This window comes from Colletotrichum siamense (genome assembly GCF_013390195.1).
Source record: "Colletotrichum siamense strain Cg363 chromosome Unknown KSG_Cg363_contig05, whole genome shotgun sequence".
Classification (NCBI taxonomy): domain Eukaryota; kingdom Fungi; phylum Ascomycota; class Sordariomycetes; order Glomerellales; family Glomerellaceae; genus Colletotrichum; species Colletotrichum siamense.
The window spans coordinates 1518741-1544381 of record NW_023501018.1 but is presented as its reverse complement, the minus strand read 5'-3'; the positions used below and the strand labels follow the sequence as shown (position 1 = coordinate 1544381).

The following is a 25641-nucleotide window of genomic DNA, read 5'->3' as shown; positions in this document are numbered from 1 at the left end:
TAACCCCGCTCGCTGGATTCAAAGTTCTCACCAGTTTCTGTCTGCATGAACATGCAAGAATTTGCTAATTTTCTCTAGGATGATATGCATGTATCGTGCTGGGGCCCTGGTGCAGAAAGATCGACCGAGACAGGGCATGCATTCACGGCCGAGAACAACACGACTTGCAGGGCCATCTCCATAACTCTTGCTGAACAGCCTATCAAATATGACATGAGGAATTTGAGTTTCGGTGTGATTGCCATTTGTATCTGACCAACGAACCAACAGGGCCTATGCAGCGGCCGTCACTCGTTCGGCCGTACCAACCAACTACCAAGTGACAAATGACACCAACATGTCTGAATTTGGAACTCGGTTCTATTCTTATCATGACTCAGCCACTGCAACCTCGACAACTGTCGTCACCTTTTCAGCTTCCCCCTCGCGCAGCGACTGGGCCCTGGATGCCTTGACTGCTTCCTCAAATGTGTTGTGAAATGTACAGTCCCACAAACTGGATAAGTCCACCTGACCCAGGTTCCAACGCTTCTGTACAATGTCGTTTGCTAGCGCGTTCAGAGGCTCGCTGGCTGGTGCGAGTATGATTGGGTCATCGCTTCTTCTGAAAGCCATGAGGGAGCCTAATCTGGTCTTCAGGTCAGGTGTCACCTGGACATCAGGCAACAACTCGAAGTCTTCCTCTATATCCCTGGTTAGAAGAACACATGCTCGAAAAAGCGTCATAATCCCGTTCTGCTGAGACTCGTTCTCTTGCAGAGACCACTGCGCGAGGGGATAGTTGCTCCACTCGTCGCAGGGGTTGTTTCCCACAACCTTGGCCGCATGCGTGGTCACCTTCTCGACGGACCTCTCGGCACGTAGGTTGGTGTTGACATTCACAACAGCGCCTCCCGAAACCCCGCTCTCCCCTCCCACTGTCTTGGTCACCGTTTCTGTGGTCTGCATCATGACGTGTTTTCCAAAAGGCGCCACTTTGGTGACTGTCGGGCCTATGCTGGCGCTGCCTTTCTTTGCCCGGAACTCGAACGATATGTTGGCCTCCTTGATACGGGTCGATCGGTGAGAGAAGAACGAAAAGTCGTACACCAGCAGTGTTGCTGGTGTGTGGGAGTCTTGGTCTAAAGTGCCGTGAATGATAGCTTTGGCGATGGCACCAACGTTGAAAGCTGGCTTTCTCCTGGAACCCAAGTGGAATTGAGTTGCTACAGTTCGCTGGGTTTCGCCATGTCTGTTTCGAACATGGAAGCCTGCGTTCGATGAGATCAAAAGACGCTTCTGTGCGGGTCAAGGACTCGATTTACCTCCTGACTGACCTTGCGGTCTCATATCTATTGTAAAGGAGGTAGCATCTTCAGACATCGACTCATAGTCCTCGATTTTGTCTGATTCCGAGTCAGTACTCATCCAGAGCTCAGAATCGTCAAGTTCGTTCATTTTTGAGTTATTCAAGTTGATGTTATCGTTGGTGTCGCAAGGTAACGAAACCCCAAGGTGAAAACTTCTTTCCCACTGCTATCTCAAATATTACCGCAATGTACAGCTCATTTAACCTGATGACTGCAAGTAATGACGAGATCATCTACTCCGCATTTAGCGACGGGGCAAATTTCCAGGGAAATTTTCTATTTTCGTCGTCTCTGGAACCCGTTGGCGCTAGTGTTGGTCCTTCATGCATGGCGTGACGTTGTGACTTGGAGTGGCCTGCATGCTTGTAACAGCGTGAGTACTGCCCTCCCGAGGGGTTTTGCCTTGCTGCCTGTTGGCAGAAAGACACATCATCTGCTGCAAAGGTCTTTTGGCTGATAACGGGATTAGCAGTAATTTTGGGGATTTCTGCTTTGATCTCAAGGGCGTAGCGTTTGCGAACTCCCGCTGTCACACTTCCGTCTGTAGTCGGTTGAACGCCATCTGCCTTTGCAGACTCAGGTATGTGATAGCAAGATTTTATTCGTTTCCCAAGCTTACTGCTGTTTTCATACATTGAACGCTTATACGCTTTTGATCAGCTCCTGTCTAGCATGACGGAGCAAGTCCTAGCGCATGTGTTTGAAAGAATTGCCTGGGATCAGCCGTCAGAAGACAGTGCCGCCATGACTGTTGAAGATGTACCACCACCAGCATGGCATACTTCAGAAATGGAACCAAAACCCCATCCCGAAGAAGAGAATGACGCCGTCGAGGATGATATCGCATTGTCATACCTGCAGTTGAAGAGCAGCCACTCACCCAGGGAGAGTGAGGGTGGCTCCAATATCATCATGTACGCCGCGCCGGAACACATGAATTACCAGGTGGCCAGAACTAACGCATTCTTTCTTCACAGTATCGTACATGTCGCATGCTTTCAGCCTGAGGTTCAGATATTCAGCCGTGAGCACTTGCTCTCTGACAAGCTCAATGGGATTGAGACCAGAGAACTCGTGTTTCAAGTGGGGATCAATGACCTTCTTGTCGGGGAGATGGTGCAGGAATGCGTAGAGGATCAAGCCAAGTGCCTCCTCCGAGGGCTCCTGGCAATAAGGGCTGGTACCTCAGTAAGTCAAGTCAATCACCTAAGCGTCGCGCCTGATACTAAATAGCTCTTCATCAAGAACAAAAGCCGGACGATAATCTTCGTAGCGTATGATCTAGGATCTGTCGTTGTTAAGATGGTAAGTTAGGCCTGCATTATAAACCCAAATTTCAGTGGTAGTTACTCACACTAGGGACTTTGCTGGAATCACAGGCTCTCTACTTGGCAGCCAGCTTTCCAAGCATGTATCCGGATATCTTCTTTGATACCAGAAGAATAGTAAGGATAGAGTCTAGGATGATTTGATTCCATGTGAAGGCTAACGAAGTCAAGGTATTTTCAGGATGTCCACAACGTGGGGTGAATGAGAGCGAGTTGGCGGCTAAGCTCGCCAATTTTCTGGTCGATCAAAGCAACGAAAAGGTCATGTTCAGCGTCATTTCCATGTCTATACGCAGTCTTGCAGCTTGCGTCTTTAGGACAAATCAGCTGTTCTTGATGTCCAAAATCAGTCTTCGCTGCCTCATTATCAGCCTACATGCCCCCAGCGAGAAGCAGGAGACATTGCATCATGTGAGATAGGAGTTTTTGGACCGGATCTCAACAGCCGGCGATTCTGACAAGTGAGACAGACTCTGGATGAATTCACTGCGACTATGGGACTGCCATCTGAAGTTACCATCCAAGAAACAGTCAGAGTGCTATCAAAGAAAGAACTACCCATGGAGTGGAGGTTCTGCAACCTATCTGGAACGATTTCCAAGCATTTTTCAGGTAAGTCTGTTCACTACAGTGAGAAGAATTTTGCAAAGTATCAATGAACTAACTCATGTCAGTCTCTTCGTTGCCTGCCCCATGGGCCGCCACAGAGAAATCTCTCCTTTCCATTACTGCCCACCCGCGTCAGCTGCGTCCCAGGAGCCGGGATGAAGACACTCGCGGGCTAGGACTGAAAATTGAGTCAAGTCCTTCTTACCGAGAATGGACGAGCTCTATTGGGAGCAAGATTATCTACGTTCACGGTAACTCAACTACAACGACTCACGACGTGGCCAACTATATCTTTAATTCACATGTAAAGACTCTGAGAGAAAGCGAGACCTTTTCTCCGAATCGGGCCTACATGTATACATTTGACTCGCGAGATCCTCTTCATGACTCAATTCCAAGCATGGTTGCTGGCATGCTTCTTCAATCTGTCGTCAGCCGAGGGTGTCGAAGGGACGAGTGTCAACAGCTGCAAGAACCATTTCTTATGCGTGAGTAACCCCATTCAGAGTACTTCGTATGAATTATATTGAGTGCTAACTAATTGATGCAACAGAGGCTGGTTGGGGAGACACCTCATGCCAAGTGGCTCTAGAGACACTTAAGATGACATGCCTCTGTCAAGGACTAGTCTTACTTCTTCATGACTTTGATGAGTGCAACTCGGATAATAGAAGGCGATTCCTCGAATACTATGGAGACATGGTGGACAAGACTGAGCATGAATTCAAGCTGATAATCACTTCGAGAAAGCCTGATATTCTGTTGTCAGAGCTTGCAGCATGGCCTAAGCTGAATGTGGATGAGCTCCCTTCGAAAGCCACCACCCCAATCATCAAAGTCGTCCACAAATCCGATCAGTCGAGTACGATTTCAAGAATGGAAGATGCGGTATGGAAACATCTCCATGGTCTTCGTGCTCACCATGCAGACTCGACACTTCAGACGATCTTTCGAATCGTCCAAAACTACACGGGCTGGCCCGAACTCCGATCAAAAGCCTCTCTGACGGTAGCCTCTCGACTTTTACAATCTGTCTCTCCTACCGACACTGTCAGGACCTTTCTGCACAGATTACTCAAATCTAATGATCACTTAGAGGATATCAAGTGGGTTCTGAGCTGGTTACTTTGTAGTTATCGACCGCTGAACGTACAAGAGTTTGTCTTTGTCTGCAACAGGAGACGCCCTTACGAGCCGCGCGATGAAGAGGATGCTGGTTCACGCTGGGTTTCAGTTGATCTGGCATCAAGTCTACCGACATGGCTGATCTCTGTGCTTCGTATTCTCGTTGACACAGAGAAGGAGCCGGTTGAGATCCGTGGTGATGTCAGGAACCTTTTGGAGCACGACCCCGGAGCCGAAGAATGCATATGGGACGAGGTCAGATCGACGGCACATTATACCCTGTTCGAGTTCTGTGCCAACTATCTCACAGCAAAGCACACTGTTGAGAAGTTGGAAGTCGTGCTCAAGAACTATAACACACTGTGGCAAAACGATCAGCAGGGAATGAAACCCACTGCTCCCTTGGACTGCGACAACAATGACATCGTCTACTACGCCATACAGGCACTGCCTTATCATCTGTCCAAGTTGAGCGACTCTGCCACGGCATTGAAAAGATTTTGCGCTCACGGGAGAGGAAGAGCTTCGACCGTATGGGCAAAGTTGTACTGGGCAATGAGCAGCTTGCGAACCAGCAACCCACCAGCATCGGCACAAGGGGTTTTGGGTGGCCTTGGATTGACTCCTTTTGCGGAGATGAGAGAAGAAGCAATTGAAGTGAGGGCAGAATACGCCCTCATGAAAATCGTCCAAGGCAGAGGGGGCGAGATATGGTTGCTCCTTGATGAAGGGCCGTTCCCACTCTCTGCCTTGGAAGATATTCTCGCCACTTCCATTCAAGCCGGTGATGAAGAAACAGCCCGGAAAGCAGCCTCAAACATAACATCAGACACGAATTGGAGGGTCAAAGCCTTCTCGTCGATGGAAAAAGCAATATGGGCAGCAACATGGCTAGGAATGTCAGCCCTTGTGGATGATCTATTGCGCGCTGGAATTAGCCCGAACCTGACTTCGACGCTCCATGATGCTACGGACAGCACTGTGCGGCATCCTAGTCTCATGTATTTGGCGACGAGTTGTGGCCATATTGAAGTCGTCCGGTCTCTCTTGAATCATGGAGCGAAGACAGAGATCCCTGGGCCAGATCAAGAAGACATTCTCCTTGCCGCTGCGTTTTCCGGGCATCTAGACTTGATCCGGCTTTTCTTCAGTCCTACTGCGTCGTCTACAAGGCAGCAACACAAAAGTTCTTGTCTTTTCGTGGCAGCAGAAAGGGGACATTGGCGGGCCGTGAGCCTACTGATTCAACTTGGGGCAGATCCCAATTCATCCCTTGGCTCTCCCTCCGATGACTACCGCGAATGGAGCCCTCTTGCGATAGCATGCAGAAACCAGTGGCCAAAGACAATGGAGGCGCTCTTGCAAGGAGGCGCCGACCCAAACATCCTGGGGCCGTATGGTGTGGATACGCCGCTTTGGTTTTGCACCGTCGATGAGCCCAACCTCCAATGTGTTCGTTGTCTGGTGCAATTCGGAGCGGATCCCAACCATGACAACTTCTCTCCGCCGTTACTACACGAGATGGCAAAGTCGGCACACAAAGTCAACATTCTCATCGATATTTGCGACATACTCCTTTCAGGCAAGAGTGCGATCAACATTAATGCAGCAGCCGCCGACGGCGAAACTGCTCTCATGCAAGCATGCCGTACGGGAAAAATGCCACTCGTTCGCTGGCTACTTACAAAAAACGCAAACATCAATTCTGTCAACGATTCTGGACAAGATGCCATGAAATGTGCCATCTGGCATGGCCGACTGGACATCGTGGCAGAACTCCTCAAGCACAATCCTGAGGGGTGTCAACTTGTCCCGGCTGCTACCGATGATCCTATCAACACTTTTGGACCATTCACTTATCTCACTTTGGCTGCGCATAGTGGAAGGACAGAAATAGTCGAGCTATTGATGGCAAACGGACTTGATGTGAACCAGGCCGACGGTTGGCAGATGTCGCCTGTCCGTTACGCGATCGACAGATCCAAGTTGGTCAGTGATACGAGGCTCTTTCGACACCTGATCGAAAATGGAGCCAAGTTAGGCGATGTCGTGCACGGGGAAAGTCTTTTGCACCGTGCTATCGATGCACCTCTGGATTACCTGAAAGTTCTCCTGGAATTCCGAAGAGATATCGACATTGACGTCCTTGATTTCTCGAAGGCCACGGCGTTCCACTATGCCTCATCTTGCTCGCGGATGGATCATATGCGGATACTCACCAGAGCAGGCGCTGACATCAACATCGCAAATGGTCAAGGATATACAGCATTGCATGACGCTGCGTACAGGAACGACCTTGACGTCACTTCATTTATTCTTGCACAGCCAGAAGTAAAAGTCAACATCACCGCGCCCAGTTACGGCACTGCGCTTCATATGGCTTGCAAGAGGTTAAATGTTGAGGTCATACGGAGTCTCATATCTCATGGGACGGACACCAACGCTATTGCTTTCAACTACGCCAATGGCACGCCGTTGATGTCGACTATGCTATCCAATGAGGATGCAGTCCGCGATAGGGACGCCCAAAAAGTGGACATAGTAGTCCGTATGCTTGTCTCTAACAAAGCCGATATCCAACAGACTTTGTGCGGCTCTGCTTTCGCATTTGATACAGCATTCCAGGGTGCATGTTTCAACGCTGGTGTTGCTACAATCAATTTCCTTATTGATGAAGGAGCGTCTGTCCAGCATTCCGATTCCTTAGGGCGGTTGCCTCTTCACTTTGCGGCCGCAAACGGCATTGAAAACTTTCTAGCCGTCATGCTGACCTATAGGGGCGATATGATGGCCACGGACAAAGAGGGAAAGACTTGCTTGCACTGGGCAGCACAATTTGGAAATTTACAGACCGTTAAGTTCATCATAAATCGCCTCTGCGGTGCAGACGTAGACTGCAAAGATAGCGATGGATGGACTCCACTCTGCTGGGCAGCGCGCGGGTCGAAATCTGAAGACTTTGGCAAGATGAGATCAGAAAAGCCAGACTTCCTGAACGTCATTCGCACGCTTCTACGACACGGCGCTAGCCCTGAGACAGTATGCAACCTCTCTGACGACGAAGGCACTGGCACTATCCACAAGACACCACTGAATTTGGCCCGGCTGTGTGGTTCGGGCGTCGAAATAACTAGCGCACTGGAACCCAGAGTTTGCAGTTCAGGCAACGATACTGCATCATCAAATCGCCGATACGTCCTACAAAGACACATTTGCCACGCATGTTTGGTGGTAATGTAGCCCAAGATTGCCCCCCTCTACTGCGTATCTAACGAGCCTCCAGACGATCACAGGTCCATTATTCGGATGCAGAACTTGCAACGCCCTCGCCTTTTGTAATAAATGTGTCCAGCACTTCGAAACATACCACTCAAGTGAAAAGCAAAAGGATGGAAAGTTGCATGTTGTTGAGAAGAGCAACGTCGACATTTACAAGGATGCAATGCTCGATGTTGATCTGAATGCGGACCATGCGGCGAAGACATCAGCGCAAGAAGGACTGAGAGAACCATCAGAAAATGGGGGAGTGAGTGAAGAATATGATTCAAGTCTTGATCTGGACTTCGACTTGGATGAATTGGGCGAAGGTCTTTCATGAGCGTCCTCGACGATCAATCAGGTTCAGCCCTCATAGAATTCAAGTTCAACCATGAATACTTACGGCCCTTCATTCTGTTCCGAAATCTTGATGTTCTGTACTACAGTGCCTAGGCAGTTTGTCGGGATATGGTTCCCGATCAGCTTACACTCGCGGACAATGACATGCACGTGAGCATAACAATAGCCTTCGCTACAAGGTAGGTATGTTGTCCATAGCGAGCAAGATTTGTCCAGTTGATTTGACTTATCCTCTGCCACAAATCGAGCTTGCGGCACGAGAGGGATTCCAGACATACCTCCGTCGGAATTGAAATACATCCTCAAAGGCTCGAGTATAAGTCTGCTCATATACGACAGACGCCAGAGGTTGAAATTCGCTGCGAGGTAACTTTACGCTATCGCAGGCTATCAGCTGAAGTGGAGACAAGGGTTGTAATGTGGAAACACCGATGGACCACAAGAGAAGGCCGGCAAGTGGAAACTGTCAAATATGAAATATAGGTGGGTTCCATAGAAGCACGATGTCGCGGAGCTTTCGAGGCCTAGTGTTCGAAAAAATAATTGATATTGTTTCTGCTTTGAGCCCGTAATAAAACTCCGAGGTTTTGTCAGCGGATGTTAGAAAACGCTCACGTGTGGGACTGCATGTACAATACTAACAAGCTGCTGCTGCTGCTGCTGGGGCCACAAGTTTTGGGGACCACACACTACGAGCTCCTTTCCTGAAGAGTCAAAGTCATAACACCAAAAAGTTGATGGGGAACGCTGCAATGGAATCACAAGCGCTAAAATTTGAGCAAACGGGCGCCAACTCGAGCTTGTCGTCCAAGACTTAATCGACGAATGAGCGTATGCTTCCACATTAGTGACCAATGATGGTAGCCTGAAAGTCAAAATTGGCAGCTCTTGAAGGCTCGAATGTCCAAGATTTCTCAAAACCCGCTGCAAACGCAACTCGTCGACGCAGGGTAGTGGGTGGCCTCGGTTAGAACTTCCCCACCTCACTGACTCTCCTGGGAGGCTCCATCTTCATCTTATCAGATCCGCTCCCGCATGGCGCCAAGCAAAAGGCAAACTTTTATCTGATCCGTTGTCAACCGCTTGTGCCAAGTCGGCGCGATGCGATGAGGAAGAGGGTCCCAGGCGACCCCATGATGGAAGCTTGTTGGTCAGACTGGTGATCTACACGCCCGCGCGGGCTACCCTTCGGCGCGGAATTCCTGCAGTCTATGGTAATACGACGTTGGGTGTCCACCCTTCACTGACGAGCTCCCCTCTTCGGAAATCTTGGACGATTCTCACGGCGAAGAGTTCGCCCGACCAGCCAACAGAACAGCGTTGCCAAGTAATGTTTAGTGGACCTGTCTCGCGCAAAGTCGGAACTGACACAAGTTTGTTGGTGACAACAAGACCGCCCAGCCCTGGCTAGATGAAGTCGTTGAACATTTTTCTTTGGTGTGCCACTGATTTATCCCTGTGGCTCGTCCGATGCCGGCTGGATGGAGCTGGTCAGTCCAGAACCTCGCGTGGTCCTTCTCGTTCGGTTCACATATTCCGTGACATATTGGCGTGGTTGAGGAACGTTACGTAAAACATGCATGAACCTTCGTATAAGCTTCTTTTTGGACGAAAATTGGGCCGTAGCCTTACCTTGTGGATGCTTACATATAGATAGAGCTCCTTCGTCCATGCTTTTTTTCATGGGTTCTGTCCTATGGATCACCGTTCATCCTAAGCTCCCAAGCCGAGACCCTTCTCTTGGCGCCAACCTCAGCTGCCCGTCACCATGAGCGCACCCACAGTCCAGCCAGCTCCGGCTGAGAACCACAGCCAAAGCCAGAGCCTTGACGAGAAGAGCCCTGGCAAAACAACAACCGAGATCACCTCCGACAACTCTGACGCTGAAGATGAGAAAACGGAACCCCAAAATGGTGTCAAGAAGATCCAGGCCATTACTTCCGCGTGGTCGTGGAGAGCGCTGATTCTTACTTACATCTTGTGGGTTCCCTCAGAGTACCTTATCAATGCAATTGACACCGCTGACACAATGACATGATTGTAGCATCTGGATCACCTCCTACACACATTCCATGCAGCAGCAGATGAACAGCAACCTTGCCCCCTATGTAACATCATCGTTCCAGCGCCATGGCCTCACTGCCACCACTGGTATCGTCGCCTCAATCGCTGGCGGTGTTTCTCAACTGCCATTCGCCAAGATTCTCAACGTCTTCGGTCGTATGGAGGCATACATCCTTGCTCATGCTCTTTGCTGCTTTGGTCTGATTCTGATGGCTGTTTGCCGCAACGTCGAGACGTATGCCGCTGCACAGGTAAGATTCACTTGTCCCAAGCTATCAATTGCACCCAGTACTGGGCTAATATCTTCAAGGTCTTTTGGACTGTCGGAAGTGGTGGCATTGGCTACATTCACACAGTCATCATCTCTGACACGACTTCCATCCGTAACCGTATGATCATATACACCCTCAACTCGACGGCCTACATTGCCAACGCATTCGCCGGTCCCGTCGTCGCTCAGCTATTTGTCGAGAAGAGCAGCTTTCGTTGGGCGTTCGGAGCCTTCGCCATCATCTTCCCCGCCTTCGGAATGCTTATCACCGGCATGCTTTGGTGGAACCTCCGCAAGGCCTATAAGATCGGCAAAGGTCCTGAGTTGACGAAGAGTGGCCGCAGCATTCAAGAGTCGATGGTCTTCTATTTTAAGGAGTTTGACGGTTAGTACCCATCATTCATTGAATGTTTACGTTGACGCTTACTGTGGACCAGTCGTGGGCATGCTGCTGATCATGTTTGGGTTCTCTCTCTTCCTGCTGCCCTTCAGTTTGGTTCGGTATGCCGCAAAGGGATGTGTCTCTGGCCACATTATTGCCATGATCATCCTCGGAATCTTTTGCCTAGTTCTCTTCGGACTCTGGGAGAGAATGTACGCCGATACACCTCTGGTCCCCTGGAAGAACCTCAAGGATCGGACTATTCTTGGCTCTGCCGCCACTGCTGGTGTCATCGCCCTCAGTTTCGGCACTTGGGATTCCTACTTCTCATCTTACCTCCAAGTTGTCCACCACCAGAGTATCAGCCAGGCAGGCTTCATTGGGAACATCTACACCATTGCTTCCTGCACGTGGGGACCCATCGTTGGACTGTAAGTCGCTTCTCAACTCTCACAAGAGCACGTCGCTAACGGCTACCAGCCTCATCCGCCAGACTCATCACTACAAGTGGATTGCCATGGCCGCCATTCCGGTTGCCTGCCTCTCAACTGGTCTTCTTATCCACTTCCGCACACCTGATACCTACATTGGGTACGTGATTATGTGCCAAATCCTGAAGGCTGTCTCCTCTGGAACCATTATCATCTGCGAACAACTGGCGGTTATGTCTGTGGTCAAGCACAATGAGGTTTCGGTAATGCTGGCTTTGATCGGCCTCGCAACTTCAGTAGGTCGCTCCATTGGTCGTGCCATTTCTGGCGCCATCTGGACCAATGAATTCTTGGACAAGCTCATCCAGTTCTTGCCTAATGATGCCAAGAGCGACGCTGTTACAATCTACGGAGATATCAAAGTTCAGCTTTCATATGCTTGGGGAAGCCCAATTAGGGCTGGAATTATCCAGGCTTATGGAGCAGTTCAGAGACACATGGTTATCTGCGGTGCAGCATTCATGCCGTTGGCGCTGGCTTGTGTGTTTTTGTGGAAGAATGTCAACGTATCCAAGGTGCACCAGACAAAGGGTCAAGTTTTCTAGGGGATCTAGGATGCCATCAATTATAGAAGAGCTACAACTTGATCAATCAGAAGTCTCTTATCATAAAGTCTCTCAGAACTCTATCACCGTTGCTTGAAAGAATACCGCTTGCACTCCAGAGGTTCTTGGCCAGCTCCTCCGTCTCAATGGGAGGAAAGGAGTCAATACTGAGAGATGTCTTATCCGTAGAAGGCTTTGATGTCATTCCGATCTTTGCCGAAGACTTTCTTCTGAAGAACCGACTGAGCGAACGTTTTTCCGTGAGCAGTTTCAATAACGCCACCTTGTTCCTAGGTTTATTAATCGCAACGAGCTGACTTAGGCCAACGTGGTGACTAGAGATGATGTCAGATTCATTATATATCCAACTGCTGCGCGATTCTTTCGTCCTGAGATCAACAATAACTCTTAGCGATGGATTAGCTCCAGCTTGAAGAGCTAATTCCAGGACATCATATGGCCCCTCGAGCTCTGACTTCGCATCAGTCTGATACCCCAATCTGAAATGAGGTTCTGCGATGCGAGCTGCAAACTTGACTAGATAGGCTTCCCAGACAGAAATTCTGTATCGCTTTTGGCTGTGTTGAAGATCGACACAAATCAAAAAATCATCTGGGCGAAGTCCTTTCTTGTGTAGCCACTGCACAAGACCAATGTTGCCCGATACATAAGCTGATAGTAGGATACTTGTGTCGGGGGCGTCAATGGCCGAAATCGGACTCGGATTCGACAAGGCTAAGCGCCAGCGGACATAATTTTCTTCGCCATATGCTGCGGCCATATGTAAAAATGATAGTCGGACTAATGTATCCAATTGCATTGATTCAAACCTTCGTAGTTTTTGAATCTTAGCACCTGCTGTCCAGGCCGGTATCAACGGGCCACTGGCATTCGACGGAATGGGCAAAAGAGTTTCGGTCCCAGCCACCGCGTCACAGCCACTCTTTTCAATGTCTCCGATGTATTTCACAGGCACCTCATAGCTGTGTTGCAATCTGAACATTGACAACGTGTTAAAGATATTGTTATACATATTGACGATGTCGTAGGCGGGATCTGATGTCTGAAGGTTTGTCTGGGGAGAAAATTTCACCTCGGCAGACTTAAGCCGGCAAAATACTTCTGCTTGGACTTGAATCGATTCCAGTGGCCTGCGATCCAGATTTGGCAGCCATTCGGTCTGTAGAAAGTCTTTGACACTTCGATGGAAAAAGCCGATTCGAGATGAAAAAAAGGGTATGTGAAAGCTATCCTCAGGCTTTCCAACTTCCAATAACCCTCGTGTCAGCAGATGTAGTTGTTTATGTGCCAGAGAGACCCTTCTGTTGACTTCGTCTTCATTGTACGACAGTTTGGGGACGTTGAACGGAAAGTCAGAAGCCGTCTGAAACCAGTTGAGCTCAGGCAACCACGTAAGAGCGAGAGCATTGATACCGCCAATTTGAGACCACCATCGAACAGCCAGGTCGAACAAGAAATTCGATCTGAGTCTGAGAGATTCCGAATTGTGGATGCTACCCAGCATTTTCTGGAAGAGACCGTTGAGGTCTGTAGGACACTCATTCAGTAGTTGGACGAGATGTGTTTCGTCTTCGTAATCCAAGGCAGCATTGAGCAAGGACCTAACGACAAGGCTTGCCCAGAGAAACACTCCTTCTGATTTGTCCGCAATTTCCTCTATCTTTCCGATACAGGCGGATCGGACGCCATCAAATGCTGTATCTTTCAGATTATCCTCAAATTGAGAGATGGCGAAGCTCAGAATATCTGCTCGAGTGAGATGGTCCAGTTTGACAAAGAGGTCGCTTGATCGGAACACGTCTAAGAACGCCGTATAGGGCCTACCTGAGCAGATGATTTTGACATTGTCGGCCCGCGACCATGAAAATAGCCTGCCGGCAAGGTCCTTCTGGTCCAGCGTGTCCCCTTCGTATTCGTCAAGGCCGTCGATAAAGAAGCAGAAAGCATGAGTTGAGAACGCTCCAACTCGAACTAACCTATCAAAGGCTTGAACGAGATTCGAAGGCCTCTTTTTGTTCGACTCGCTCGAGTTGGTGCCAGTTAGCGAAGGAAAGACTTCCTCGATAAGCTCAGGGCTCTGTCGCAAGGTATGAAATAGGATTGTCCGATAAAATCCTTCCAATGACTTTTGTAGGTCTGTACCGGAGTTCCAAAAGAACATATTTACTCGGACGAGTTTTCTTCCACTTGCACAATCCGACAAGCCTTTGACTACCCGTTGATGATTTGCCAGAAACTTCATAAGTGTTGATTTTCCAGAGCCTGCCTTTCCTGTGATGAAGAAAGAACCTCCCCCGACCGCATTCAAGAAAGACGAAAAGTTCTCCGAGGCTGTTCGTCTTTGTAAACTTTCTTCCTCAAGCTTTCTTCGACGCTGTTGGCGCGAGTGAGGGTCCACGTTGTTACTTTTCAGATCGCTCTGCTCGGAATCGTAGCTTTGCCCCGAGCCAGAGTCTGTCTCGCCGCTAAGAGACCTATGACTTCGCGATTTGCCAGCCGACGACCTATCATCTTGGCAAAATCCGATACTTGAAGCCTTTGGCTCTTGAACCATCCAGGCAAAAGTCTCAACTGATGCGTCTCGTACAGCATCCTCTCTACGAAACATATCATCGAAATGCAAGGAGCTAAGGACACCGTTTTCGTTTCGTAAAGCATCAAATAATGACTTCAGCCCGCTCAAGATGTTGGCAAGATCTGCGAGTCCGCCCGATGCATCTGGTCTTTGTGAATTGAGTCGGTATGCTTCGACTTCCACGGCTATATCGAGTGCTCTTAATTCCCCTTCTGTTTCACGAGATTCGAGGACATCGGCGATTTGATTCGACTCTTTTGTCTGCTTAAAAGTGGCACTTGGCCTCGCATCGGTTTGCTGTCCTCTTAAAGCTTCTATGATCTCTTCCATCTTGGCGTGCGTCTTTTCTAATTCCGACGCATGCTTGTTCTGTAATCGGTTGCTTTCTTGTCTAATCGTCTCGAGCTGCGCGCGAATCGGTGCTTGGCTTTGACTGAACCCATTGTTAGCTTCTGCATACACTCTTTGCTAGTGTCATGTATACCACATACCAGAAAAGAAGGCTGAGACGAAGCAAAATCTGCTGCCTGTATTGATCCAGACGATGTTCGATCGAGGCAATGTCTTTTTGCTTGCGAGCATTTGCAAAGGCAGCCGCAAAGCTTTTGAAGAGAGTCTTGTCTTTGACTTGAAGCTTATCCAGAAGCTCAAGTAAATCGCGTGATAAGCTTTGACACTGAGCCACAAGGCTTTGAAGTCCTGTATCCTTATTTCCTGACTGAGAGATGCTCAAATAGCCAGAAGCTTTCTCCAGATCCAGGACAACGTTGGCGATGTGGTTGTTTTCTGACGTCGAACCAGAAGCGGACTTGTAGAGCTCATGGGCGCCTTTGACGATCTTCAAGGAAATGTCGATGAATGTCAGGATACTAGAGGCAAGACCAGCCGCTTCCATTGTGGTGTCGATTTCCACGATGGCCTAACCGCCACCCGTCTTTCTATGATCACTTTGATGCAGGAGAGAAGAGGCTTTCAAGGCAGCTGGGCGGGGGTGAGAAGCATCATCTGATCAGGCTGCGTAGAATGGGCAGCATGCGGCGTAGTCTGCATCAGCACCTGAACATGCGGCCAACGATTGGCCTTCATGAAACGTCCAACTTCATTGGAGGACACGCGACGTCAGCAACCACTTCGAACTCGGTTTTTGCGGTCGCATTCGGACTAATTAGAAAATGCCTCTTCTCACGTGACAGGTATGGCTGGGGAGAAATAAGTGGTAACTCAGTTGATCCGATGAACGCTGTGTACCCCAATACGCTACACAGACCAGGCACTTAGAAACACAAATCCGCGGCGATGGAAGCTGACTCAATCACGATATCCTGTCAACGTTATCACGCACAAATGCTGCCATATAACGACACAACCAAATAAAGCGTACACGATGCTCGCCGTGGAACCTGGATTATGCAATCAACCTTAGAAATTCACTCCAATGGAGATGGCGCGGGGCCGTTCCACGTCAAGAAAATACCGAAGTGGAACAGAATGGGAAGAGCGGCAAGAGCGCACCACAACTATATAAAAGACACCCAAGTTTCCGGTTTCTAAGTCGTTCAAACAATTTTACTTTTCGTTGTGCGCGCAAAACTGGAGAGATGGCCGAAATCCTAGCAGCAGCATGGAGAGTCCGAAAGAATATTCAAGGCGGCCTGACCGAAGAAGGCATCGACCTGAACCTCTCACTAGAAACAGTTCCTAAGCCGATGCCAGGGAAAGGTCAAGTCCTCGTCCAGATCCATGCAGCAACCCTCAATTATCGGGATCTACTAATCTTGACATCTGACCCCCGCTATGCAAGTGGTAGCCCTATGGAAGGTCTTGTACCCCTGAGCGATGGCGCTGGTGTCGTTATTGAGGTCAACTCCAAGTCGTCGCGATGGAGGCCCGGTGACAAAGTCATCAACGCAACCAACTCAACCTGGAAAGCTGGTCAGACTGCTGCAACTTTCAACAACAAAGTTGGCGGCGGATCAGGCGACATGGACGGAGTTTTGCAACAGTATTCTGTGTTCGACGAAGACGCGCTTGCGCCGATGCCATCGAATCTCAATTTCGAAGAGGCCGCATCCCTCAGTGGACCGTACGTCACCGCCTGGAATACGCTCTTTGGGGGCCCTCAGTATCTGAAGAAGGGAGACGTTGTGGTCATTCAGGGCACCGGCGGTGTTAGTATCGCAGTGCTTCAGGTGAGTTGTGCTCAGGTTGCTTGTATCTGGTGGGCAGAGACACTGACAGGTTCGAGATTGCTGCTGCAGTTGGGGCGGTGACCATTGCCTTCTCAACATCAGAAGACAAACTTGATCTCCTTCGCGAACTCGGGGCGACGCATGTCTTCAATTACAAAAACAATCCCAAGTGGAGCAAAGATGTCCTGAAAGTCACGGAAGGACGAGGAGCAGACCATGTCATTGATGTCGTAGGAGCCGCGACCATCGCCGAATCCCTTCGTGCGCTTCGTCAAGATGGTCTAGTCTCGGCCATTGGCTTCCTGTCCGGCTCCGAAAAACATGATCTGATACCCGATCTTGTTTTTGGTGCGAAGACGAGTATGTTTAGATTGATCCTTAGCGCAACACCGACTGACTTAGTTCGCAGTCCGAGGCCTGATGTTTGGGAGTCTGGGGATGTTCCAGGAGATGAGTGCGTTCGTCGAGAAGAACAACATCAAGCCGCCGGTCGCTGAGGTGTTTGGATGGAAAGATGCGAAGAAGGCCTACAAAGCTTTGTTCAGGCAGGGCTTTGTAGGGAAGGTTGCGATCAAGGTCGCCCAAGACTGACCGTTGAAGAGCATTTCTTAGGTAGTGATTGAGATACTGTAGGAAAACACGAGCCTCGTGTTCTCAAAAATACATCTGCTTTTTCAAGTACCTGCATTTGCAATTCCATGATAAATGTAGTTCAGTTTCATCGGCACACAATGTCCAGCGAGGCATGACTCCAGTCCAATGCACCGCGTTGGACGGCATCGGTCGAAAACGCTGTAGGTGCTGAGATACAGGCGCCTTCAGCGATCTTGAGGGGACATGTAACTAAAACCGATGTGTTAGCGCCCCATAGCGATCGCCACGCAAACGGGCGTGACAACTAACAGTGACGGGCGAAGCACAAGTAGCTACGCGTTTTGCAATTACAGTGTGTGAGATAAGAATGTAAGCCATGTCAGCATGCGGCAGAAAGTTGCCGTGTTGAAAGGATTCCAGCCTCATGACGCATTAGATTTTCTCGTGAAAGCTGTCCTGTTGCCTGATTAGATGTTGGCATTAGAATGGATATTTTACCGTCTGCGTGAGTCCTTTTCGTGGCATCGAAGTCAGCCATCAAATATCTAGTACTCGTACCCAGCTTTACAGAGGAGCAACTGCCTGCACCACACTATCATGGCACCCCTGGAGATTCTCATCGTCGGCTGTAGCATCGCCGGGCCGACTCTCGCCACTTTCCTCTTACTCACTGAGACACCGGCGTCTGAGAAACCTCGCATCACGATCTTGGAGAGAGCACCGGTTTTCCGCCCTCAGGGCCAGAACATCGATGTTCGAGGTGCGGGTGTGACCATCATTCGTAAGCTCGGACTCGAAGCCGCCATACGCGGTGCTACCACAGGCGAAGAAGGCGTACATTTCGTCGATAAAAATGACCAAATATGGGCCTCTTTCGGGGCTGACAAAAGCGGCAGGACGCAAACTCCCACAAGCGACATCGAGATTCTGAGGGGCCGAATGGCAGATCTGTTGTACAAGAAGAGTCGGGAGGTTAGCAAGGCGGTGCAAGATGAAGGTGGGGCCGGGATTGAGTACATCTTCGGAGACTACCTGGATCAGCTGGAACAGGATGGAGACAAAGTCCATGCCCACTTCACGAAGAGTGGTGAAAGACGGACTGTCGACATCGTTGTTGGAGCTGACGGTCTCCAAAGCGGGACCCGAAAACTGGCTTGGGGGCAAGAAGGTGACGAGGACAGGATGAACAGACTCGGCATGTACGGCGGTTTCTTCAGTATGCCGCGTGGCCCCACAGATTCGGAATGGCGCCGGTGGTTCCATGCCCAAGGCCGCCGTGGAATCATGATCCGTCCGTCAGGTTTGAAGGACCGTACGACGGTCTTCATGGCCATTGTCAACGACCAAGATGACAGACTTCGGGCAGCCGCAGAGCGAAAAGGGGGCAGCACTGCAGTGCAGAAAGCGATACTGAAGGAATATTTTGAGGGTCTGGGATGGGAGACTGATCGAATCATCAAGGAGATGATGGCGACTGATGACTTCTACTACGACACCATCAGCCAGATCAAGATGGACAAGTGGAGCAAGGGCAGAGTTGTTCTCCTGGGAGATGCAGGATACTGCGCGAGTCCGTTGTCAGGCATGGGAACGACCCTGGCACTGAACGGCGCCTACAACTTGGCGGGCGCTATCACACAATTCCCGAACGACTTGCAAGCCGCCTTTGATCAATATGAGGAGAAGATGCGGCCGACGGTTGACAAAGCGCAGCGTTTGGCACCGGGCATGCCTCACCTGTTTCACCCAGAGACGGCCTGGGGAGTCTGGATATTGAACATCTTCGTGTTCTGCCTTTCATGGTCAGGACTGATGGCGCTTGCGGTGAAATGGGGGCCGCCGGCTAACGAGGTTCCCGTTGAGGAGTATGGCTTCAGATCTCCCCCAGAGGAGCAAGTGCTATGAAACCGAGGGATGCCGTTGTCCGGTGACTGCAAGTGACTTATTATGATATAGAAGCTCCGCTCATAAACTTGCATCCAACTCATCGAAGACTCCAGCGTACTCCGATTAAAAGTTGATTGTAGCCTAATACAAATGATATCATCGCTGGGCCAAACAGCATCCTACGGTTGAAGCCAAGCATCACCAAGTGAATGAAAGTTGCATGCCAGTGTCATTGCTGTGTCGGGGAATATTTCCCAGCACCTAAAGATTCCGCTGTTGCTCGGATATATACCAAAGTCCGCGAAGGAATTAGGCAAACTATTCAGTCGCGCAAGAGGCTCAGCTTTGATCCGAGCTCATTGTTGACATCCCGCACCGCGCACCGACATCCCGCACGTGGAAGGCAGCAAGTTTGGGACCTCAACAAGTGCTTCGAAAATAAAAAACCCGAATTCACTGTTTTTGGTTAATATTTTGGGACGTTCTCATCACTGAAAGATACCAAAGAGCCGCCCGATCACTGCCAGAGTGTCACTGGAATTGAATGCTTAGTTTCCCCCTGCATCAGGGAGGCTATGTCATCTGAATATAATGTATAATGACGCGAATTACGGCATAGTAAACTTCGGACGAGTGAACAGCATTATACTTTGTCTAAATTTGAAGTTGAAGCTGGTTCGGACGGCCGCTTCTGCTCGCCCCTCCGTCCCGTCTTTTCGAAGCCCGGGCCAACCACCCCACACGAGCTACCAGTAGACTAAGAATCTCGGACGGTCTTGCGCAACCCAGGAGGAGCATACGACAAGCTAAGGACAGTTGCATTTTTGGATTGGTTTTCGCATGGTGGGCAGAAAGTAATCTTGTTGTCTGGGTGAGAGGTGCGATATGCGGTGCACATCCAAGAATACCCGCGCCCGTTATGAGGCACAGAGTCTGATGACAACATGAACCCGGCATGCAGGATCACGGTCTAGACTTGAATCCAATCCAGACTGCTGTGCCCACAAGTTCTCAAACAATGCAATCGGTGATGTTTATAAAGACCTCTTGTCTCCAGCAGAATCCAGATCTTTTCTCCATCAACTCACCAGCAGTACTCAGCAAGTTCTCAGGCCAAGACCACAGTCGTTTCTTTTTTGATAACTCCATTTAGCCCTCGAAACGCTACAAAGACGTACAATGTTATCCAAGTGTTACACGGCACTTGTATTGTGTGCCGCGTTGCTCACCGGCGGAGCTGACGCACAAGGGGCAAACTGGGGAGGGTTCAACACAATCCGTAACATCTGGACTGCTGGAGCGTCTATTGATTACATTGGTTCCGGCGCGCTGTAGGTTGAGAACTAAATTATTAGCAGGCCCGTATATTGACGAAGATGCACTTCAGGAGCTACAGCACAACCGCCAATGGTCCCAACCACATCAACTACATCGTCAACGCGCGAGGAGCTAACAACGTCAACCTCAACAAATTCGCCTTCCCCGGCGCCGTCACCGACAGCCGGTATGCCACGCCTACTTCAGTTCTAGGCTTCAACCCTATTATCAACTGGAACGACCAGATCACCAACATCGCCAATGTCTTCTCAGCTGCTCGTCTGGCAGGCAATGCCTCATCCAGGGACTCTCTGTTCATTTTCCTTGGTTCCAACACTGGAAACGATGTGCTCAACACATACAACACCACCAACCAGCCTCAACTTATCACCAACCTGATTGGCACGATTCGCACCAAGTTCGACCAGGTAAGTAATCCCATCAAGGTAGCCTAATCGCAGCGTCGATCGCTAATGAAACTTGAAGATCTACAATGCTGGTGCCCGCAACTTCATTTTCCTCTCTGTCCTGCCTGCGGAGCTCATTCCCCTCATCCAGAGCCGCGGTGCCACCGACATTGCCAAGGTTGCCGACTTTGCCCGCAACTACCAGACGGCTGTCGTAGCTCTGATCAACGAGCTCAACAACAACACCAAGTACCGCGGACAGATCACCATCTTCTCTCCGGACTTCACTCAGACTCTTCGTGACATCAAGAGCGGTGCGTTGAGGACTGGACCTACCGCCGGATACCTGGACCGTTCCGGATACTGCGCCGATGTTGGGCCCATTGGCGAGTTTGTGTAAGTCTCCAAAATTTGCGACATGTCGATTGCATCTCAGGCAATGGCACCGAGTCTTCATACTGGAAGATTTGTCATTGAAACATCGGCTAACGTTTTGTTCACAATGTCTAGCCCACCCAATCCCGACTACACTTCGCCTAACTGCCAGTACTCGGCCCGCAAGTACCTCTTCCACGACCAGATCCACTTCACCTCGCCAACCCACTGCGAGTATGCTCTCAACTCTCTGCGTGCCATGGGAGTTACTGCAACTCCTCAGCAGCTGTCTTGTCAATTCGCTTAGAGGACATTGGCAGGATCGGAGGACAGCCGATTGTGTACATAGAATGCAAACCATGTTGCTGATAGAAGAGCCATCGTGACTCACTGCCGAACACGAGATCTGGGTTTCGAGCAGTTTTACAGGCTAGAACGAATATGAGATAAATTGCTAACTCGAATGAGTGTAAAAACGTGCGCAAAAATATTGACGATTTTAGCGCTTTGACAAAAATCTCACAACTTATGTCAGAATATGCAACGATGCAAGGATCATTTGTGCAACTAGAATGCCAAGAGCCCCATTAATTCCCCAATCCAGGCAATGTATCCCGTACTGGGGCGCCGCGGACAGAAACGGGTCGCGCGGCCTCCGAGACCCAGCATGCAAAAGAAATAAAACTAAAATAACGACATATGGACAGATGCTTCCTAGAACGGTCGAAGACACAAACTGTGCTGCCTTTTCATATTTCGGGCCCCGACCTCTCCTCCCCCGAAGACAAAACGTAGGTTGCTTCCAGTCTCGCGGATTCGAATCGGCTCCCACGGTACGCGAACATTCATATTGACTGGCAATCCTCCGATTGGCGACCCCCACTGATCGAGTGCCACTATTACACGCCCCTGGGGAAGCAAGACACGAAGGATTACAGCATGGACGACAGCCAACTGGACGCCAGTGGTCATGAAGATGCCCCAGATGATGGCCCCGAAGAGGCGCCTGACCCGACCTCAGCTAATCAACAAGTCACTATTCGCAGAGCAGTAGGTAGTTGCTGATCTATCCACGAAGATGAAGCGCTGATTTGGAGCCTAGTGCGACGCTTGTAGAGCAAGAAAAGTGAGTTGATATACAAACAGCTGATGTCTTGGACCAGCCCACATGCCCAGAAACGACGATGTGCATCATTGCTTGGCATCACGTCAGACTTGACAGCACCGACCGGTCACTCAAGAACGAATGCTCACCTTATTTCATGCATAGATCCGATGCAATAGAGAATCACCTTGTTCTTATTGCACTCATGCCAAGATCGAGTGTACCCATGCAGACAATAAGCCCAAAGAGAAAAGGACTAGAATCCTCATCACCCCACAATAGTGAGTCGATCCCGCCTGCAACAAACATCTCACCTTGGGCAAAGCGAAATCTACTCAGAGCTTGCTTTATTGTGAACGTGCTCCTGTGAAGCACATGATGATAACTTGCGTGCTACAGTGAAAGGAAGATTGACCAGATTGACCGTCGACTCGAGACGGTTATCAGGCTCCTTCATGATATGAAGGTCAACCCCTCGGCTGGAACTACCAGCAGTGATAGGTCAGGTGGAGTCTTGGGAACACCGCCTACGGAGGGAATATCACTATTCTCCCAAGATGGGCCTCCTACATCAACAAATACGCCATCGAGCCACGCTCTCCAGGCAGACGAAGAGTCGAGCGCGGTTGTCGAAGGAGAATCCTCTCTGGCGGCCCATTCGGTATTCGCGACGGAGTTCCTTCAGAAAGTGGTGAGCACCAAGTCACTGCAAGATTCAAGTCTCGACTTGGGGGAGACTCTGGAAGCGCTATCCCAGATCGTCACAGCTCTCAAGCAGCAGCCAGTTGCGGGAGAGATGACATATCCTCATGCAAAGCCTGTTCAAAGACAACGCATCCAGGGTCTTGAGTTGCCACCCATTCAGAAAGCTGTGAACACCATTCGCGTTGCAAAGAGTAAGTCTCCTTCCCGACGTATGTTCAACGAGGAATTGACTCATGCGAGGTGAAGGCCAACGACTTTCTGGAATGGCATGGATCTACGACTTCCTGCCAACCCGTCGATTTCCAGACCTCTGTCTTAATGTCTACTTTTCAGAAAACCACTCCGAATACGACTTCATCACTGTCAACGGCGGTCTCTACTCACTATTCACCGACTACGCTGCACAAATCTCACCAGAAGACAAGAAAGAGTACCAAGAGTATGCAAGAATGTGTAGGACAAATTTGGAGACCAGCTTGTCAAATCTTCCACTTCACTTGCCAGCATCTGCCGACGTAATTGTAGCTCTTCTATTCGGAGTGAGTCGACTGAGTTCCAGGTCTCTCCCACGCGCAATCGCTGACTACGCCAGACATTCCACGCTGTCGAGATTTCAAAACCATCACTTGCATGGACGCTGGCATCAAAAGCCTCAGAATTATGTCAGACTTTGGGCTACCACAGAGTGGAGTGCCTGAAGAACACCAAAGATGACGGCAAACCCAGGGTTCGCGGCATGCACTGGCACCAATTTCTCTTCTGGAACGTGTACTACATCGACAAGAGCCTTTCACTTCGCCTGGGACGCGCATCAACAATCCCTGACTGGCACATCACCATGCCAGAGCCCTCATTAGAGGATCCCTTGGAGGACCCTCTACTACCGTACTACGTCCTATGGATCCACACCGCCAAGTGCCAGGGAAAGATCTATGAGATGTTGTACAGTCCAGACTCAATGGCACAGCCTTACCATGTCCGCCAGACTCGCGTGCATGAGCTTGTCTCCATGCTCCATGACGTGGAAACGCGGACACAAGAGGCGAATGTGAGTATTTAGACATATTACCGAAGCTGGACAAGACTGACTCTCATAGCAGGCCAAATGGGGTGACAGGGCCCGAGAAATGGTGGAAGGGGCTTTCGTCGATTTCTGTCTCATATCTGACTCGGTTCTTCGTCTGTCAATGTTGACAATGGTATACAGAGCTGCACCACGTGCTGAAGGTTCTCCCACGACTTTCAGCCCTGAGTGCATCAAGGCCGCTAGAGCAGCTCTTGAGAAACATCAAGAGTGTGTTTCGGTCATGCGGAAATCTCATGATGTCTATTTTGCGACTTACATCCACTGGTTAGCTTCTCAATCTCGAGCTACTACGGATCGCTGCTAACACTATTGTAGGACTATCATGTTCGCGCCATTCATCCCCTTCATTGTACTCTTCTGCCAAGTTATCGAGACGCAAGATCAGCAAGACTTGGCTCGCTTACATGGCTTCATTCTCTTCCTTCAGGAAGCAAACACTCTCTCCGACGCGGCGCACAAGATGCATCGCCTATTCCAGGTGCTGTACAGCGTTGCTCTCCGGTTTGTCGAATTCCGAACGTCCACGCCACAGGCGCAACAGACACAGGCGAGCGCTGAGATGGACGCTTATCTTGCTGCCCTTGGATTCCCTGCAAAAGGAGGCAGTGGCGGGAATCAGCAGGTTCAGCAACAACCGCAGCACCAACAGCATCAACATCAGATGGACTTTTCTCAAAATGCGACTCAGGCATCTCAAATGGCGGGGGGCACTGTGATGTCAGGTATGGGAGGAGACACGATGGACGAAGGGCTGATGAAGCCTGGAAACCCAATGATGTGGATGACGAATGCGGCCCAGCTGGAGGACTTCTTGTACAGCAACCAGGCCATGATGGACCTGCTGCAAGAGCCCAATTTCGAGTCAGGCCAGCACCCTTGACTTGGTTTTCTCTCGTGAAAGTCAAATAAAGGTGCGGGCTTGCAAGCTGTAAGATGAAATCACCGAGCATAAAGACAGTAAGAGAGAACGGGGGCCTTTGTATATTACCTAACGACGTTTAACCAAAATATCCCCTCTTCTCTCATATCCATCTCATGAGCACAGGTCTGCGTCACAAAATGGCTATCTTTTCCTCGGCTAGAACCATAGGCTTCCAGACACTTTCAAACCAGTGATCCCTTTCTGACTGATCCGCGCAAATGACTTCAAGTGATCCAACCCGTATGTATGCGCCGTCGGAGCTTTCGGGGTCCTTGGTCACCACCATGAAAAAGTCCCGCGTCCTAGTCAAAGTCAGTTGGTTCTTGTCTGTCCTCATTCCCCGGATATACAGAAGTGCTGCCGGAAGAAAAGCGCAGTGGGTGCATAATCCATAGTTGTAGTGCTGGCCTTTACTTCCTCTGCAGATGTAACTCTTCTCTAGCTTTTCGACTGACGGATCGACCCATAGAGATGATCTTGCAGGGCCGAACTCAGGCGGAGGTTCTCCACTAGGGGGAAGGCAATCCTGTTGCCATTCCCGATTGTCTTCACGAGCGTATAGAAGGAATTTCCCATAGACGCGGTTCGTCCAGCGCCTCTTGACGTCCCACCGTGAGCAAGGCTTCTGAATGAAGACAGGCATCCGGCACGCCTTTACCTCAAGGCGGCCGTATG

General features: G+C 50.0%; 7 protein-coding genes across 7 annotated transcripts; 6 read left to right on the top strand and 1 right to left on the bottom strand.

Annotated features, from left to right (window-relative positions):
* Positions 1-369: 369 nt before the first annotated feature.
* Positions 370-1437, bottom strand: CGCS363_v008037 (uncharacterized protein; the record flags this gene model as incomplete). The annotated part of the gene is made up of 2 exons (XM_036639886.1): positions 370-1250; positions 1317-1437. 2 exons carry the CDS (start codon positions 1435-1437, stop codon positions 370-372), a joined length of 1002 nt encoding a protein of 333 aa, XP_036494738.1.
* A 656-nt stretch (positions 1438-2093) lies between these two features.
* On the top strand, positions 2094-8009 carry CGCS363_v008036 (putative ankyrin repeat protein; the record flags this gene model as incomplete). Its single annotated transcript, XM_036639885.1, has 10 exons — positions 2094-2263; positions 2327-2537; positions 2583-2654; positions 2729-2794; positions 2849-3088; positions 3148-3289; positions 3352-3774; positions 3840-4148; positions 4383-7450; positions 7695-8009. 10 exons carry the CDS (start codon positions 2094-2096, stop codon positions 8007-8009), a joined length of 5016 nt encoding a protein of 1671 aa, XP_036494854.1.
* A 1788-nt stretch (positions 8010-9797) lies between these two features.
* MFS2-4 (MFS siderochrome iron transporter 1) lies at positions 9798-11782 on the top strand (the record flags this gene model as incomplete). The annotated part of the gene is made up of 5 exons (XM_036639884.1): positions 9798-10009; positions 10074-10344; positions 10404-10749; positions 10802-11177; positions 11227-11782. The coding sequence occupies 5 exons, from the start codon at positions 9798-9800 to the stop codon at positions 11780-11782; spliced, it is 1761 nt and encodes a 586-aa protein (XP_036494240.1).
* A 4194-nt stretch (positions 11783-15976) lies between these two features.
* CGCS363_v008034 (Zinc-type alcohol dehydrogenase-like protein) lies at positions 15977-17158 on the top strand (the record flags this gene model as incomplete). The annotated part of the gene is made up of 3 exons (XM_036639883.1): positions 15977-16567; positions 16624-16927; positions 16977-17158. The coding sequence occupies 3 exons, from the start codon at positions 15977-15979 to the stop codon at positions 17156-17158; spliced, it is 1077 nt and encodes a 358-aa protein (XP_036494241.1).
* Positions 17159-17758: 600 nt separating this feature from the next.
* On the top strand, positions 17759-19066 carry CGCS363_v008033 (Uncharacterized protein; the record flags this gene model as incomplete). The annotated part of the gene is made up of 1 exon (XM_036639882.1): positions 17759-19066. One exon carries the CDS (start codon positions 17759-17761, stop codon positions 19064-19066), a length of 1308 nt encoding a protein of 435 aa, XP_036494242.1.
* Positions 19067-20227: 1161 nt separating this feature from the next.
* On the top strand, positions 20228-21454 carry CGCS363_v008032 (uncharacterized protein; the record flags this gene model as incomplete). Its single annotated transcript, XM_036639881.1, has 4 exons — positions 20228-20379; positions 20436-20793; positions 20852-21168; positions 21283-21454. 4 exons carry the CDS (start codon positions 20228-20230, stop codon positions 21452-21454), a joined length of 999 nt encoding a protein of 332 aa, XP_036494243.1.
* Positions 21455-22123: 669 nt separating this feature from the next.
* CGCS363_v008031 (putative transcriptional regulatory protein) lies at positions 22124-24924 on the top strand (the record flags this gene model as incomplete). The annotated part of the gene is made up of 7 exons (XM_036639880.1): positions 22124-22197; positions 22250-22273; positions 22652-23148; positions 23204-23496; positions 23550-24005; positions 24058-24308; positions 24360-24924. 7 exons carry the CDS (start codon positions 22124-22126, stop codon positions 24922-24924), a joined length of 2160 nt encoding a protein of 719 aa, XP_036494244.1.
* Positions 24925-25641: the final 717 nt, after the last annotated feature.